At 39.5% G+C, this 18455-nt stretch overlaps 1 protein-coding gene across 1 annotated transcript in view; it reads left to right on the top strand.

The window, feature by feature from the left end:
- Positions 1-2154: 2154 nt before the first annotated feature.
- LOC127660596 (phospholipid phosphatase 4-like) overlaps positions 2155-18455 on the top strand; it is a 173453-nt gene continuing 157152 nt past the window's right edge. Inside the window, exon 1 of the mRNA XM_052150914.1 lies at positions 2155-2277. Coding sequence (XP_052006874.1) covers positions 2155-2277 — 123 coding nt within the window. The remainder of the gene's footprint in view (positions 2278-18455) is intronic.

Raw genomic sequence — 18455 nt, 5'->3', positions numbered from 1 at the left:
TCAAGGCAAAGAAAAAACGGCTTTGAGACCTCTGTGTCCGATGCGCTGGACCATGACAATGGCCTCCTTACAGTCCATAGCCTCCAACTACAGCGCGCTAGTGGAATTTCTCGAAGACCTGTGTTTAAATGACAGAGGTGATGCAGGCGGTAAAGCCAACGGTCTACTTTTGCATCTGCAGAAATTTTGCACTTTTTCCTCCTTGAAACTCTGCACTTTTTTCTCCTTGAAACTCATGCTGAAATTCTTCTCTCGAATGGAAACAGTCAGCGCTGCACTCCAAAAGAGCCAGTTGCACCTACAGAAAGCTAGACAGATGACTGACATGCTGAGAGAAGATATAAAGTGTCTTCGGGAAGAAGGATTCCAAGAATTTTGGGAAAACACTACTGCAGCAGCACATGACCTGAACTTGGAGAGCCTAACTGTGCCCAGACCAAGAAAAATGCCCCGCCGATTAGAAGATGGAGGCGCGCCGCCACACAGCTTTCAAACACCAGAAGCAATGTACCGACAACAATACTTTCAGATCATGGATACAGCATCAGCATCCCTGGACTGTAGATATAGTCCTTCTGCATTTAAACACATGCAAGATTTTGAGGATTTTGTAACCGGGAAGAGTGACTGCAAAAACATCATGCAGTTCCATGGCGATGATTTGGATGAGACCAGGCTCACACTGCATCGTGATATGAGCATGGACGTAGCAAAACGAGGAGTCTGCCTAGCTACTTTTCAAGATGTTGTGAACTTTCTAAAAGGCGATCAGGGAGAGCACTTGAGAACCATGTTGCCAGAGATCACCAAACTAGTAAAACTCGCACTGACTGTCCCTGTAACATCCTGCAGTTCAGAAAGGTCATTTTCAGGCCTGCGGCAACTTAAAACCTATCTGCGGTCCACAATGGGACAAACAAGACTGAACCATGTTGCTGTACTGAATTATCATAAGAACGTATCACGAAATAGGAACCTGGATGTAATCACAGATGAATTCATCAAACACACGGCTGCGAGGAGTAACACATTCCTCATAACGAAGTAACGTCAATGGTGAGTGACAACAAATCCAATTTTTATATTTAGTAGCTGTGTGTGGGCCTATGTGTTGATGGTGGTTGTATGTGTTGATGAAAAATTTGTAATGTATTTTACTGTGTGTGAAACAATGTTATAACTTGTTTGGCTTGTTAATGTGGGCCCCTGTGTGTGTGCATTTCATGGTGTGTATCGATAGTTACATTTGTGATCAAATCTCTGTTAATGTTTGTTTTGTGTGTGTGTGTTGTCGCTGTTATTTTCATATGGTGCTGAAATGCGTGCTTTGAATACTTCAAATCTGTATAGCAACAAGAAACGTAGAGGCCATGGGTATGGGGAATTCAATTGTTTAGAGCACCCACTGGCAGAAACATAAATCGGCAACTGTGGTGTCAGGAGCTTCAGGCAAAATGTCTTCCTCATAGGATGCTCCTGAGTTCCTCGTTCAAGTGTCCTCTGGAAGCTTCCCCTGTCCTCGATCCTCGCCTCCTCATGGTGCATTTAGAGAATTGATACGTCCTTCGTGATGGTGGACCTTGACCAGTTTCCGGGTCACAGGCTTGAGGACGGATGAGTGAGGAAACAAGGATGCACAATTTAAGAAATGAGAAGCACCCCTAATGTTTCTGATTTCACTGAGAGATCAGTCTGTGCTGTCACATTCTGCAAATCTTTGCAAACATATTGCAGATAATAATGTCCTCAGAGGTCAGTTAGTGGTCTCCAGATTTGTTCATCTTTGATTATTATAATAAATCAAGAAGTATTATTTTGTATTACCATTATTTTGTCAACAGTTAGAGACTAAACAAAAATCATGCTCAGGCTATTACTAACAGATGCATAATGGTTTATTAATTGCCTGAATGTTGAATGTACTCCTTTACTTTGCTTTAATTAGATGCAAAGTACATGCTTCCTTTCCTGCCTCTTTGCTTTCACAATTTTCAGTGTTCTAGTTTTATAAGATGTATACTGTTATTATCTGAATAATGTTTCTAAATGAGGTTAGGTACATAATCTCATCTGTTGATCTTGATCAATGATCCCTCAACCATAGAAACTTACCTCACTATACCCTTCCATTTAAATGCATTGAGAGAAATATTTATGGTCTTGTTTAGGTTCACAGAGTTCCTGGAGCCCTTTGAGATAGTCATCCAGCCTGAAGAACTGTGGCTCTATAAGAATCCTCTGGTGGAATCAGACCACATCCCCAAAAGAGTCATGTTCGTAAGTGTACCTCATTTAGCTTGACTTACTGGCCACATACATGCAAGTTATGGGAGGAAAAAAACGCATTCAAATACAGGCGTGAATCATTAATCATTGTGTGATACAGGAGTTACTCCTGAATTTGCAATGATTGACAGAGTGATAACAATACCAATGTTTTGGCATATTTTGGATATTAGTCCCCAACATAGGTTGCTGGTGTGTCTAAAATTCATGCCAGTCTATGCTGGTCTTTTCAGCATGGCCCTGATGAACAATCCAGCTAAAACTAGCTTAAGGTAGTAGCTGGTTTTACATGGTTACCACTTGGTCCAACTTGGTCATTAATTCAATTCAATTCAATTCAATTTTATTTGTATAGCGCCTTTCACAACACACATCATTTCAAAGCAGCTTCACAGAACATCAGCATTAACAGACGACAAAAACTGCAACGTCCATAAAGTCGATTAATCATCATTGTGTAATTTAGACAAAATTTGATTTTAATGGTTTAAAAATAATTAAATGATAATTATATTAACTCTTTCCCTTCCAAACACGGAATTTTCCGGGTTTTATGAAAAAGCTTCCGCCAAACACGGAATTTTCCTGGTATCCGTGTTTTAGGTGGAATACGGTAAGAAAGACCCGCACGCATGTTTTGAAAGAGTACGCAACTCTTTGATCAAAGAAACAGACTGCGATCGTCTTAAACGTAAAGTGGAGTTTTGAGAATGTAGCTCAAAATGTAGATAGAAATGCCTTTTTCTCAGCTTTTTGTCCGAAATGTTGTTTTTGACAAAGCCTACCTTTAATGCCTTAATGGCATTAAAAATAACAAATGAAGATAAAATAAAATCGTTTTTTATTTGCCTAAAAGCAGAGGCTCAGATCTTTATTTTGATATATAGCATCTTCATATATTCATGGAATTAAATATTCTATGGGCCATTAAAATTTTGCGAAAATCGTCAAAAACCCTGGCGGTGGCTGGCAACTTTTTTTTTTTTTTTAAACGCTGGCGGGAAAGAGTTAATAACCCCAGTGAGCAAGCCGTAGGCGACTGTGGCAAGGAACACAAAACTCCATAAGATGTAGATTAATGGAGAAAAATAACCTTGGGAGAAACCAGACTCACTGTGGGGGCCAGTTCCCCTCTGGCTAACATTATGAATGTAATGTAAATATTAATTATGTATAGGTAAAATCATGTTTTAAAATTATTAAACTAAGTGTTAAGGTGTCAGTGAGTAAAAATCAATTGTGTTTGAACTGTAAGATTAATGACCAAAGTCTTTGAAGTCCATCTAGATTAATTGTAGAGGTTCACATAGATGCAAGTGTCCCTGTCAATTGGCCGACGAAGGCTTTTGTGGGCAATAGTTAGTCTATGCATTCCATTTCACGATCGTAGTCCATCAATCGACCGCATTTAGTCATCATCATTCAGCGACATGTAGCAGTGGAGTCCAACATGAAGCAGGAATGGTGCTGGATCCAGCCGGTTCTGGTGACCTCAGGATAGGAGTCCCGAGGTTGAGACAGGGAAACAAATAAAAAGATGTAAGCGTAGATGCCATTCAATTTATTGCAGAGTTTGAGATCATGCTCAATGTTTCTAGTTCCGGCAGACTCAACTAAAGCAGCCTAAGTGTGGGATAAATTAGGTGTATGCCTGGCTAAATAGATGAGTCTTTAGTCTAGACTTAAACTGAGAGAGTGTGTCTGCATCTCGAACAGTGTTTGGGAGATTATTCCATAGTTTAGGAGCCAAATATGAAAAGGATCTTCCTCCTTTTGTGGATTTTGATATTCTAGGAACTATTAATAGGCCAGAATTTTGCGATCTTAATGAACGTGTTGGAATATAGCGTGTTAGAAGATCACTTAAGTACTGCGGAGCTAGACCATTCAAAGATTTGTACGTAGATAACAGAATTTTAAAATCAATACGAAATTTAACAGGTAGCCAATGTAGCGATGATAAAATGGGGGTAATATGATCATATTTCTTGGTTCTCGTCAGCACTCTGGCTGCTGCATTTTGAACCAATTGAAGTTTATTTATTGATCTTGCTGGACATCCTCCCAGTAATGCATTACAATAATCTAGTCTTGAGGTCATGAACGCATGAATTAGTTTTTCGGCATCAGCAACCGAGAGCATTTGCCTTAATTTAGCAATATTTCTTAGGTGGAAGAATGCTGTTCTACAAACATTTGTAATTTGATTTTCAAAGGACAGATTTGTATCAAATATAACACCTAAGTTCTTTGCTGTTGAAGATGATGTAACGGTACATCCATCTAGAGTCAAATTATATTTTAGTGGCTTATTTTTAGAGCTTTTTGGTCCAATAATTAGAACCTCTGTTTTGTCAGAATTGAGTAGAAGGAAATTTCTGGCCATCCAATCTTTTATTTCATTGATACACTCTGTTAATTTTGATAATTGTGAAATCTCATCAGGTTTTGAAGAAATATAAAGTTGTGTATCGTCAGCATAGCAGTGGAAACGTATTCCACGATTCCTGATAATATCTCCCAGGGGAAGCATATACATGGAGAAAAGCAGAGGCCCTAAAACTGATCCCTGTGGCACTCCATATTTTACTTTTGTTTGGTTTGACAATTCCTCATTTACATAGACAAAGTGGTAACGGTCTGCTAAATATGACCTAAACCATGCTAATGCCACTCCACAAATTCCAACATAATTCTCCAGCCTATTCAAGAGAATGTCGTGATCTATCGTGGTCGAATGCAGCACTAAGATCTAAAAGCACTAGAAGAGAAATGCTGCCGCGATCAGATGATAAGAGCAAGTCATTTGTAACTCTGATAAGTGCAGTCTCTGTACTGTGATGAGGCCTAAATCCAGATTGAAATTCTTCATATATACTATTTTTCTGTAGAAATGAACATATTTGGGAGGATACTACCCTTTCTAGTATTTTTGACATAAACGGGAGATTTGAAATCGGTCTATAATTAGCAAGTTCTCCAGAATCAAGTTGTGGCTTCTTAATTAGCGGTTTGATAATTGCCATTTTAAAGTTTCTTGGGACATGTCCTAAGCATAGCGAGGAGTTAATGATATTAAGAAGAGGTTCTGATATTACAGGAGATACCTCTTTTAAGAGCTTAGTTGGTATTGGATCTAACAAACAAGTTGTGGCTTTTGATGTTTCGATAAGTTTTGTTAGCTCTTCATGACCTATGATAGCTGAAGGATTGAAGATGCACATGAGGGAAATTAGTCGACTCTGATTTCTGAGGTGCTATGACAGATGATTGCATAATTCCAATTTTATTTCTGATTATTTCAATTTTATCTGTAAAGAAATTCATGAAGTCATTACTCTTGAGGTGTGACGTAATATCTGGTTCGGTTGAGGCTTTATTCCTAACCAATTTAGCCACAGTACTGAATAAACATCTAGGATTGTTGTGGTTATTTTCTATGAGTTTACTAAAATATGCTGACCTGGCAGCTTTTAGTGCGTGTTTGTAGCTACAGATACTATCCTTCCATGCACCCTGAAATACTTCTAATTTTGTATTTTTCCACATGCGCTCCATTTTCCGAGCTGCTCTCTTGAGAGCATGAGTGTGATCATTGTACCATGGTGCAGGGCTTATTTTTTTATTTTTTTAATCGAAGTGGGGCGACAACATCAAGGGTGCTAGAGAAGACTGCATTTAAATTTTTTGTTATTTCATCAAGTTCTTCTGGGCTTTGCGGTTTATTGAGTATATGAGATAGATCTGGAAGAGTATTAGTGAAGCTATCTTTAGTGGTCGAAAGAATAGTTCTACCTAAACGATAGCGTGGTGTAGATTGAGTAACAGTAGCTGATCGCAGCATACAAGAGACGAGGCAATGATCCGAGATGTCATCGCTCTGCTGCAGAATTTCTATATTATCAACATCAACTCCATATGAAAGAATTAAATCTAGCGTATGATTATGGCGATGAGTTGGTCCTGTTACATTTTGTCTGACTCGAGAGAGTTGAGAATATCGATAAATGCTAATCCCAATGTATCATTTTCATTATCTATGTGAATGTTGAAGTCACCAACAATTAAGGCTCTATCTACAGTAACTACAAGATCTGATAGAAAATTTGAAAATTCACTAAGGAAATCTGAATAAGGCCGGGTGATCTATACACTGTAGCAAGGGTAAAGGATCGACAGAGATTTTTTATTTATATTTGTATTTGACGGTGTCACATTAAGCATTATTAGTTCAAAAGACTTACATTTATATCCTGTCCTCTGAGTAACACCAAAAACTTCACTGTAAATTGTAGCAACACCTCCTCCTCGGCCCTTCAGACGAGGCTCATGTTTATAACAATAACCTGGGGAGTAGATTCATTTAAACTAATATATTCATCCGGTTTAAGCCAGGTTTCAGTCAAACAGAGCGCATCCAATCTATGATCTGTAATCATTTCATTGACAATTAGTGCTTTGGTAGCAAGAGATCTAATGTTTAGTAGCCCTATTTTTATATGATGTTTATTTTTAATTTGTTTGTTTTGTTCAAGTTTGACCTTAATCAAATTTTTTCTAAATGATTTAGTGAGGGTATTGTGTTTGGTAGTTCGGGAACAGACACAGTCTCTATGAGATATCTAGGTGATACTGTCTCTATGTGTTGTAGTTTATGTGACCTGTGTGACGTCTCATGGCAGCTAGCAGACGTTCGGATTAACCAGTTTGTCTGCTTCCTGACCTGGGCCCCAGTTAGTCAATTAATATCATTAAGTCTATGAGCCAAATTACTAGAGAGGAGAGCGGCACCTTCCCTGGAGGGATGGAGTCCGTCTCTCTTTAGGAGGTCAGGTCTACCCCAAAAACTTTTCCAATTGTCTATAAATCCTATTTTATTCTGCAGACACCACTCAGACATCCAGCCATTCAGTGACACTAATCTACTATAAACCTCGTCACCACGTCGAGCAGGGAGGGGACCAGAGCATATTACAGTGTCTGACATCGTTTTTGCAAATTTGCACACCTCTTTAACATTATCTTTAGTGATCTCCGACTGGCGAAGCCGGACATCGTTAGTGCCGACATGGATAACAATTTTAGAAAATCTACGTTTAGCATTAGCCAGCACTTGTAAATTTGATTTGGATAGTTCACCCAATAATGAAAATTCTCGCATCATTTACTCACCCTAATGCAGTCCCAGAGGTGTATGACCGTTTCTTCTGTTAAACACAAACAAATATTTCACAACACATAATTTCAAAGCAGCTTTACAGAAAATTATGCTTTAACAGAAAAAGAAGCTGTAATATTTGTAATGTCTTAGAGTCATAATTCAGCATAAGGCAGCATAAAAGTAATCCATATGACTCCTGTGGTGAAATCTATATCTTCAGAAGCAATATGATATTTGTGGGTGAGAAACAGATACAAATGTAAGCCCTTTTTTACTATCACACTTCACTTTCACATTCTTCTACCTTTGTTTTTGGTGATTTTGATTCTTTGTGCATATTGCCATCTACTGGGCAGGGAGGAGAATAAATGGTAAAAACTGACTTAAATATTGATCTGTTACCAGCTGTTTAACATGGCTCCTACCTGGTGCAAGCTGGTCTAGATGGTTTTTCAAACGGAATACCAGCTGGTTAATCTGATTTTGACTTACCATGTTCCAACAATCAGCGTAATCGCCTTAAGGTGGTGTGAAATTGCAAGCCCTTTTGACATTTAATCATGTGCAGGATATGAGTTACAGATTTTAATTCAGTTTTCATTAGCGTAAATGCTAATTTTAGCAATTAAGTTTTCTATTGTGAAGTCTTTATATAAACAATAAAATCATTACTCATAAAAAATTTTTGTAACAAATTGACTCAAACAATATTCAAACATCCAGAAGGCATAATTAAAAGTCTTTGAGATCATATTACTTTTCTCTTGACTTTATTCACATAAGTGACCTTGAGGTAATCCAAAATTAATTAAATGTAATCTGATTTCTTATTGTGTAATTGGATTTCAGTAGTTTGCATGGTAATGTAATCCTGCAGTGAGGATAGCGTGAACATATGTGTCTTGCTCTCCCTGGCAGTGGACTTGACTGAGCTGGAATGTCCCCCAAAAGAAGCCAAGAAACGGAATAGCAAGTCGCTGGCGTCGTAGCCTCGTGAGGCATGGAAGTGATGTGTTGGAAGGAATAAGAAGAAATGATTGATTTATCCCTCCAGATGCAATTCGTTTGACGGGAGGTGCCCACACAGTGGCTAAAAGTGGCCAACCACACATTTGTGGGGCTCGGCTGCTGCTCGAGCGGATCCTGCAGTCGAACGAGGGACCTCACTGCAATTGAAACAGGAAGGACCTCACAGCAGTACAAAAGGGAGAGCCCATGATACAAATAAAGGTGAGTAAGCTCACACGGCACTCGCACTGTAGGTCCCCCACTGCGATTCGAATGGGAGAGCCCTTGATGTATGTGTTTGGGAGGGCCTTCGCATCGGTACGGATGGGAGGGTTTCCAGGCCGGCCTAGGTGGACCCTCACAGCATCCGAATGGGAAGGCCTCCTAAATATGGACAAGGTAGAGCAAGTGCCCTCTTTTTTCAATGTCCAATGTCCAACGGCCTAGTGAGCAGATTTGGTGCTTGTGCAGGCCTTTGGGCTGCTGCGGTTGCGGCGCTGATACGGAAGGAATGGCTTGAGTATTTTTAGATGCCGGATTTAAGTGGGATACGTCACTGGACTGTTGCTGATGGCACGCTGCACGAGACTTTGTTTGTAGCCTGCTTAGGCTGCTTAGCATTGCTTATTCTTATTCTCAGACATTCATAGTTTTGTTCATAATTCATCGTTATATCCTTTGTCATTTTACCCCGTTTCAGGTTTTTCCTCTTTTCTACTGTTTTATCTGCGTGTATTTTGTAGCCTGCTATTTTTTTTAGCATCGCTTATATATCTGTTTTCAGTCTTTAATCCTTAACATCTGCCATTTTTAAGCACGCATCGTGTTTTCCCTTGTATTATTCTCTTATCGCGATTCAACTGCGTGCGTATTTCACCTGCATCCGCATTCTATTTTTATCGCGTTTGAACTGCGTGCATTTATTTCAGCGCGCACCCGTTTTTTCTCTCCTCTGTGGTACACAGATTATTGCATCGATCTCAAAGCACCGCTTATCAAGAACAACCAACAACAACAAACAATTGCGTGAGAGATTCACATCAATCTCAAACCCTCACCGCTCAGGAACAACCAACAACAAAACATTTGTGGTAAGTCATGGCATCCGCTCATGTTATTTCTTCCTGCATTGCATGTCACATGTTTACAAAAGCCTCCTCCGTCAGCAGTGAGGGATTCACATGTGATAAATGTAAGGAATTAGTCAGGCTGACGGAGACGGTTAATGATTTAGAGACTTGCATCTGAATGCTAGTGGAGGTCAGTGAGAAAGAGAAGCCAGTAGATACTGTTTCGGATGCGAGTAGTACAGAGAGCAACAAACACACTTTGGTTCCGGCTGTATTTGGGTGACGTCTCGGCAGCATACTCGCTCAAAAGACATCACTCTCCCATTCCTGTTAGGGTTTCCAATCGATTCGCCACACTCAGTGATACAACCACTGAGAATCATGTTGAAAGAGCCCTTGTTATTGCCGATTCTATTGTAAGAAACTTGGAAATAGAGACTCCAGCCACTATTGTTAATTGCATTTCGGGGGCCAGAGCGTCTGACATCAAATCAAATTTACAAGTGCTGGCTAATGCTAAATGTAGATTTTCTAAAATTGTTATCCATTTATGATGTCCGGCTTCGCCAGTCGGAGATCACTAAAGATAATGTTAAAGAGGTGTGCAAATTTGCTCTGGTCCCCTCCCTGCTTAGTGTCACTGAATGGCTGGATGTCTGAGTGGTGTCTGAAGAATAAAATGTGATTTATAGACAATTGGAAGAGTTTTTGGGGTAGACCTGACCTGCTAAAGAGAGACGGACTCCATCCCGCCAGGGAAGGTGCCGCTCTCCTCTCTAATAATTTGGCTCATAGTTTTAATAATGGTAGTATTTGACTAACTGGGGCCCAGGTCAGGAAGCAGACAAACTAGTTAATCCAAACATCTGCTAGCTGCCTTGAGACGTCACACAGGTCACATAAACTACAACACATAAAGACTGTATCACCTAGATATCTCATAGAGACTGTGACTGTTCCCCGAACTACCAAACACAATACCCTCACTAAATAATTTAGATACAATCTGATTAAGGTCAAACTTGAACAAAACAAACAAATTAAAAATACACATCATATAAAAATAGGGCTACTAAACATTAGACCTCTTTCTACCAAAGCACTAATTGTTAATGAAATGATTACAGATCATAAATTGGATGCACTCTGTTTGACTGAAACCTGGCTTAAACTGGATGAATATATTAGTTTAAATGAATCTACTCCCACAGGTTATTTTTATAAACAATTATATACAGTTATACAATTTACAGAGAAGTTTTTGGTGTTACTCAGAGGAGCAAGAAGTCTTTTAAGCTAATAATGCTTAATGTGACACTGTCAGATATAAATAAAAAAATCTCTGTCGTCTTTTGTCCTTGCTACAATGTATATAGATCACCCGGGCCTTATTCTGATTTCCTTGGTGAATTTGCAAATTTTTTATCAGATCTTGTAGTTACTCTAGATAGAGCTTTAATTGTTGGTGACTTCAGCATTCACATAGATAATGAAAATGATACATTGGGATTAGCATTTATCGATATTCTGAACTCTCAGACAAAATGTAACAGGACCAACTCATCGCCATAATCATACGCTAGATTTAATTCTGTCATATGGAGTTGATGTTGATAAGAAAGAAAATTAAAGAAATAAGCCCTGCACCATGGGACAATGATCACACTCATGCTCTTAAGAGAGCAGCTCAGAAAATGGGGTGCATGTGGAGTATTTTCCCAAGTATTTCTTGGTGCATGGAAGGATAGTGTCTGTAGCTACAGACAGGCACTAAAAGCTGCCAGGTCAGCATATTTTAGTAAACTCATAGAAAATAACCACAACAATCCTAGATGTTTATTCTGAACTGTGGCTAAATTGGTTAGGAATAAAGCCTCAACAGAACCAGATATTACGTCACAGCACAAGAGTAATGACGTCATGAATTTCTGTACAGATAAAATTGAAATAATCAGAAATAAAATTGGAATTATGCAATCATCTGTCATAGCACCTCAGAAAACAGTGTCTAATAATTTTCCTCACGTGCAACTTCAATCCTTCTCTGTCATTGGTCATGAAGACCTAACAAAACTTATCGAAACATAAAAAGGCACAACATGTTTGTTAGATCCTATACCAACTAAGTTCTTAAAAGAGGTATCTCCTGTAATTTCAGAACCTCTTCTTAATATTATTAACTCCTCGCTATGCTTAGGACATGTCCCAAGAAACTTTAACATGGCAGTTATCAAACCACTTATTAAGAAGCCACAACTTGATCGTGGAGAACTGGCTAAATATAGACTGATTTCAAATCTCCAGTTTATGTCAAAAATACTAGAAAATTTAGTATCCTCCCAAAAATATTTCTACAGAGAAATAGTATATACAAATAATTTCAGTCAGGATTTAGGCCTCGTCACAGTACAGAGACTGTACTTATCAGAGTTACAAATCACTTGATCTTATCATCTGATCGCGGCTGCATTTCTTTTCTAGTGCTTTTAGATCTTAGTGCTGCATTTGACATGATAGATCACAACATTCTCTTGAGTAGGCCAGAGAATTATTTTGGCATTTGTGGAGTTGCATTAGCATGGTTTAGGTCATATTTAGCAGACCGCTACCACTTTGTCTATGTAAATGAGGAATTGTCAACCAAACAAAAGTAAAATATGGAGTGCCACAGAGATCAGTTTTAGGGCTTCTGCTTTTCTCCATGTATATGCTTCCCCTGGGAGATGTTATCAGGAATCGAGGAATAAGTTTCCACTGCTATGCCGAAGATATGCAACTTTATATTTCTTCAAAACCTGATGAGATTTCACAATTCTCTAAATTAGCAGAGTGTATCAATGAAATAAAAGATTGGATGGCCAGAAATGTCCTTCTACTCAATTCTGACAAAACAGAGGTACTAATTATTGGACCAAAAAACTCTTAAAATAAGCCACTACAATATAATTTGACACTTGATGGATGTACTGTTACATCATCTTCAACAGTGAAGAACTTAGGTGGAAGAATGCTGTTCTACAAACATTGGTATCAGATATAACACCTAAGAAATATTGCTAAATTACGGCACATGCTCTCTGTTGCTGATGCCGAAAAAGTAATTCATGCATTCATGACCTCAAGACTAGATTATTGTAATACATTACTGGGATCAATAAATAAACTTCAATTGGTTCAAAATGCAGCAGCCAGAGTGCTAACGAGAACCAAGAAATATGATCATATTAGCCCCATTTTATCATCGTTACATTGGCTACCTGTTAAATTCTGTATTCATTTAAAAATTCTGTTAACTACGTACAAAGCTTTGAATGGTCTAGCTCCGCAGTACTTAAGTGACCTTCTACCACGCTATATTCCATCACGTTCATTACAATCGCAAAATTCTGGCCTGTTAATAGTTCCTAGAATATCAAAATCCACAAAAGGAGGTAGATCCTTTTCATATTTGGCTCCTAAACTATGGAATAGTCTCCCTAACATTGTTCTAGATGCAGACACACTCCCTCAGTTTAAGTCTAGACTAAAGACTCATCTATTTAGCCAGGGATACACCTCAGTTATCCTCCAACCCACAATTGGGCTGCTTTAGTTGGGTCTTCTGGAACCAGAAACCAGAAACATTGATCATGATTTATAACTCTGCAATAAATTGAATGGCATCTATGCTAATATTATTTTATTTGTTTCCCTGCCTCAACCTCGGGACTCCTATCCAGAGGTCACCAGAACTGGCTGAATGATTATGACTAAATGTAGCCGGTGCCAGCCAAACATCACTTCAGTCTATTATGATGGACTTCAGAGGATAATCTGATGCCAGCTCCAACCATAAGACATGGGATACTTCATATGCCATTGTCTGAACCTTGGATTTAGGGTGGACCACACCGAACCTCACCGAAATTACCGGCCAGATGGAACTGCGTTTCATATCCCTGATCTCTGCCTGCATCACCTCGGTCTATTGATGGACTACGATCTTGAAATGGAATGCATAGACTAACTATTGCCAACAAAAGCCTTCATCAGCCAATTATTAAGGACAATTGCATCTATCTGAACTTCTGCAGTTAATCCAGGATGGACTTCAAAGACATTAGTCATTAATCTTACAGTTCAAACAAAATTGATGTTTAAACACTGACCCTTTTAACACTTACTTAGTTTAATAATTTTAAACATTGACTTTAACTTACATAAGTAATATTTAAATTATATTCATGATGTTAGTCAGAGGGGAACTGGCCACCACAGTGAGTCTGGTTTCTCCCAAGGTCATTTTTCTCCATTAATCAACATATTATTGAGTTCTGTGTTCCTTGCCACAGTCCGCCTTCAGCTTGCTCACTTATTTTTAAACACGATTAACAATCGTATTTTATCTAATTACACAATGATGATTCATCGTCATTATAGACATTACAGTTTTATCATCTGTTAATGCCTGATCTTCTGTAAAGCTGCTTGAAACGATGTGTGTTGTGAAAGGCGCTATACAAATAAAATTGACTTGACTCTGTAATGGAGATAGTGTGCTACCGATTGGAAGGCCTGGATGGGAGTTGGCAGATTGATAATGAAAATAAATGCCCTCGTTTATGGCAATACCATTGTACATGCGTTTGCGATATGAACGGGCTGAATCCTCAGGTGCGGGACCTCACAGCGTTCAATGGGAGAGCGTGGATATTTTAGCAGTATTTTACTGAGCTTGCTCTGAGCTATGAGCGGCTGAATCTTTAGGCATGGGCCCGCAAGGCATTCGATGGTAGGACACTAGATTCTTGTGGAAGTGATATTTGATGTATTTAAGGAAACTCCCCATGCGAAAAGGGGCTGAATCCTCAAGCACGGAATCACACAGCATTAACAGGAAGAGCCTGTCTACCAAGAACTCACTTTGCGATACGAATGAGTTGATTCCTTAAGTGCAGCGTTCAATGTCAGGGCATATCTTAGGCGAAATTTGACTGAAATTGTTAGGATTCAGACGAGGAGTGATGATCTAAATGCAGTTCTTTATTAAATAAACAAGAAAACACCGAATAAATCAAAACACAGGGAACAAATAAAACATCCACGAGGGGATAACAAAAATATAAACACTAGAAACATCCACGGAGGGCACGGCAGGAACACAGTCAAAGACAACCACAACATAAAACGACCGACAATAACAGGGCTTAAATACACAGAAGGATAATGATTAAATTAAACATAGGTGAGAACAATGACACTGGCAGTGATGAGGGCAGGGGATTATGGGAAGTGTAGTTCGGGACAGGTGACAGGGGAGAAACACTGAGCAGACAACTGGGAATCGTGACAGAAATTTATTGATTTGGAGATGCTGGCTTGTGGTGGACTGTTTAGGGCCTGATTGTCAATCACTAGGTGGTTAAGGTTTGTTTAATATGAGTGGCATATTATGGGTTACAGGGCCATGGGAGCTGAGACATATGGTCGGAAAGACGTGCCGAGATTGTGGCACTTGAACAGTTGCGGTGCTTGGGCAGTGCATTTGCACTGCTTGCCGTGTATTGGAGTTTGTCGTATAGCCCTAAAGATGCCACGGTTGCGGAGATTGAACAGCGTATTTGCGCAGTGCAGTAGGAAGTTTGGTCGCACAGCCAGAAAGATGTCGCAGTTGCGGTGCCTGGACAGCGTGTGCACTGTTTGCGTTTGTAAGCCCATTTAACGGACCAATGCCAATAATACGGGTGAAGGTCTCTGCGCGTTACTGTCTTTCTTGTTACGCAACACAACAAGATTAAATGAAATACATTTTCTCTTATGTATTACCTTGTTATTTCATATGACTCCATAAATGAAAAAGGTTTTAATGAGCATCTCTGAGCATCATTAAAAGTGAGCGAATGTTTTATTATTCTTTTTAACTCCTTTAATTATATTTTTACCCATTCAGATTAGGAAACTATTTTGTTTTGTGGTCCTCGCGTGTTTTTCTCTACACTGCGGGTCTCACAATCACAAGCGGCCAGTATTTGATCATCAAACAGAGGTAATTGCTATATACATGCGATCAGTCACATTCACTTTTACACAATCAAAGATACTTCAGTATAGCCCCCTTGGAATTGCATACACTTGAATTTAACTTAACGTTTTCTTCCGTAGAGGTCACGGCCACTAATACAGATGTAAGTTGACCAACATAACTTCTCTTGTAATAGCTAAGGATTGGCCATGCGTGTTTCCCACGTACACTTATCTGGAGAAACATCAAAATAAAACAGAGGTAAGACACACCCAAATTTAGATTGGCCAAACAGCATTTGCTGTTCTAAACGGAAATACCCTTTTTGTCTTTGCAAACCACGTACACTTGAATTGATGCCAAATATTAGTAGTCACTAATCTGACGCAGACTTGCGGTAACATACGAATCTTTTAATCTGCTTGGGAAAACTATTTCAGAGTCAGTCGGAATAAAATTTATTTTATTGACCAGGTAAATATAACAATAGTTCAAAATCCAATTCATAGAGTGAAATCATCAGTCAGTCAAATATAATTACAACAATTCAGAAATGTAGGAATTTATAGAAACATTTACCTGGCAACGAAATCTTCACACCACGATCGTGTGGGAAGTCTACCTACAGACTCCCTGAGCTCTGGGCCAGCCCTCCTTAAATATCCAGACAGAATACATATTGTGTACCAAATGGTATTATCCTTTGAACAATGAGAATTTGGGGGTGAATGGGTTCCTGACATCCTGGTGTTAAACCTTCAAGGAGGGGGATAGACCTCCAGAATTATTCAGTATTTGGCAAAGACCTTATAACTTTGTTGTCATTAAGTTTTACAAACCTGGGAATAAGAACACTATACCAGACACACTGAGACATTTTAAATGATACCAAACATGTAACACTAGTTACATTATTTGTATACATCAGATATATTGTTACATACAGATCTTAGGTGATTTTGAGGTGATTCTGAGCTGAAGGGGAATGGATGAAGAGGAGAGAGGAGAGAATTGGACAGATGTGGAAGGGCAACAATGAGGTGTGAATTTGCAATCTTCACTCTGTGGGGTGTGGTGCCTCAGGAAGAGTTGCTAATTGTGAGAAAGTTATATGTTGATTTTCTCAAAGATCATACATTTGCTCTTTGCCTTTAAATGCAAACACATTGGCACCCCACCTTACACGGTGTAGTGGAAGTCTGATTCTAGAAGAAGGATTTGGGACAAAGTTTGCTTGCGGATGCAGCCTCGTGCAGGGAACGGTTCTGGAGTAGGAGAGATTAAAATGGTAGAAGGGAGGGGGATAAAGTCTGGAACAGGTTCTCCAGCAGAGGCAGCCTCACATGGGAATCCGCTCCAGAGGCCAATTAATAGGAAGGGGTAGAGGGATGGATGCTGGCAGAGATAATAGGTTGCGTGGAAAAACTAATCCGTCTGGAACAGATGCGAGGCAATTTCAGGATACGTGATTGTGTGGGCATTTGTGATATGAACGGGCTGTATCCCCGGGCACGGGACTACGCAGTGTTCAATGGGAGGGACAATTATGATATAGTGCAGAGATGAGTGGAAGTTGTAGCAGTTCTTAGTTTGTGTTATCGGTGCTGCGTGGCAAGGCATACTGGAATCCTGAGAGGAGGCGAGTTTGTGGAATGATTATGCATGAGTTGGGCGTGGTTCGTGTCTGTTCGAATTACTGTATAAGCAGTAATCTGTGTAATGGTCAGAGCGAGTGCTGCGCAGAAGCGAGCTCTCATTAAAATGTCTGCGTTGGTTTGAAAATAAGTTGTAATTAGAGGATCAGTCGATTAGAATGAGTCATTCAGGTTCCTGGGCACTACCGTCTCACAGGACCTGACGTGGGAGATACACATCGATTCCATTGTGAAAAGGCCCAGCAGAGGTTGTACTTCCTTCGCCAGCTGAGGAAGTTCTACAGTTCTACTCAGCAGTCATTGAGTCTGTCCTCTGCACTTCAATAACTGTCTGGTTTGGTGCAGCTACGAAATCAGACATCAGAAGACTACAAAGGTCAGTTCGGTCTGCTGAGAGGATTATTAGTTGCTCCTTGCCCCCCCTTCAAGAACTATACACTTCCAGAGTGAAGAAAAAGGCTGAAAAAATCACTCTGGACCCCACTCACCCTGCCCACTACCTTTTTGAACTGTTGCCCTCTGGCCGACGCATCAGAGCTCTGAACACCAGAACCATCAGTCACAGGAATAGTTTTTTCCCTCAGGCTATCCATCTAATGAACAATTAAATTGCCCCATTGAGCAATAATTATGTGCAATACACAGTTTAAGTCTATTTATATTATCCAACATATCCACTTCTGCCATTACTTACATTGCTCTGTACATAATATACTGTATTTTTGTTCTTTATATTACAGATTGTAATAGATTTGCACTACGTGTGTGTATGTGGGTATGTATGAAGGTGAGTGTATGTACGTATATGTATAATTATTTATTTTTTATTATTTTTTTTAATTTTTTTTTAATTACCTATGTCTTGCTGCTGTTTTTGGTATTGTTTGTATTGCTGTACACTGGAAGCTCCTGTCACCAAGTCAAATTCCTTGTATGTGTAAGCATACTTGGCAATAAAGCTGATTCTGATTGCCCCTGTGTTTCGGATGGAATGAAGGGAGAACAATTATGATATTCTTGTTAGAATTTGACAAACAGGTCTGACTGGATCACACCCTAAACAAGCTGCGCAGGGAGATAATGAGGCTGGCAGGAATCTCCTGTGTGAGAGAACCATTGAAATGTTGGGGACGATTGGAATGATGGTTTAATAAAATGTTTAATCTTTTGTTTAACTTGTACTCAAATGAAGCAGTAATACAACTTGAGAGGCATGAGCCGGAGCAGTGCCCGTTCACGGAGGTAGGCTTACGCGATGAACCACTCCAGGTGGA

This window comes from Xyrauchen texanus, chromosome 20 (genome assembly GCF_025860055.1).
Source record: "Xyrauchen texanus isolate HMW12.3.18 chromosome 20, RBS_HiC_50CHRs, whole genome shotgun sequence".
NCBI classification, from domain to species: domain Eukaryota; kingdom Metazoa; phylum Chordata; class Actinopteri; order Cypriniformes; family Catostomidae; genus Xyrauchen; species Xyrauchen texanus.
This window is presented reverse-complemented; position numbering and strand designations above follow the sequence as displayed.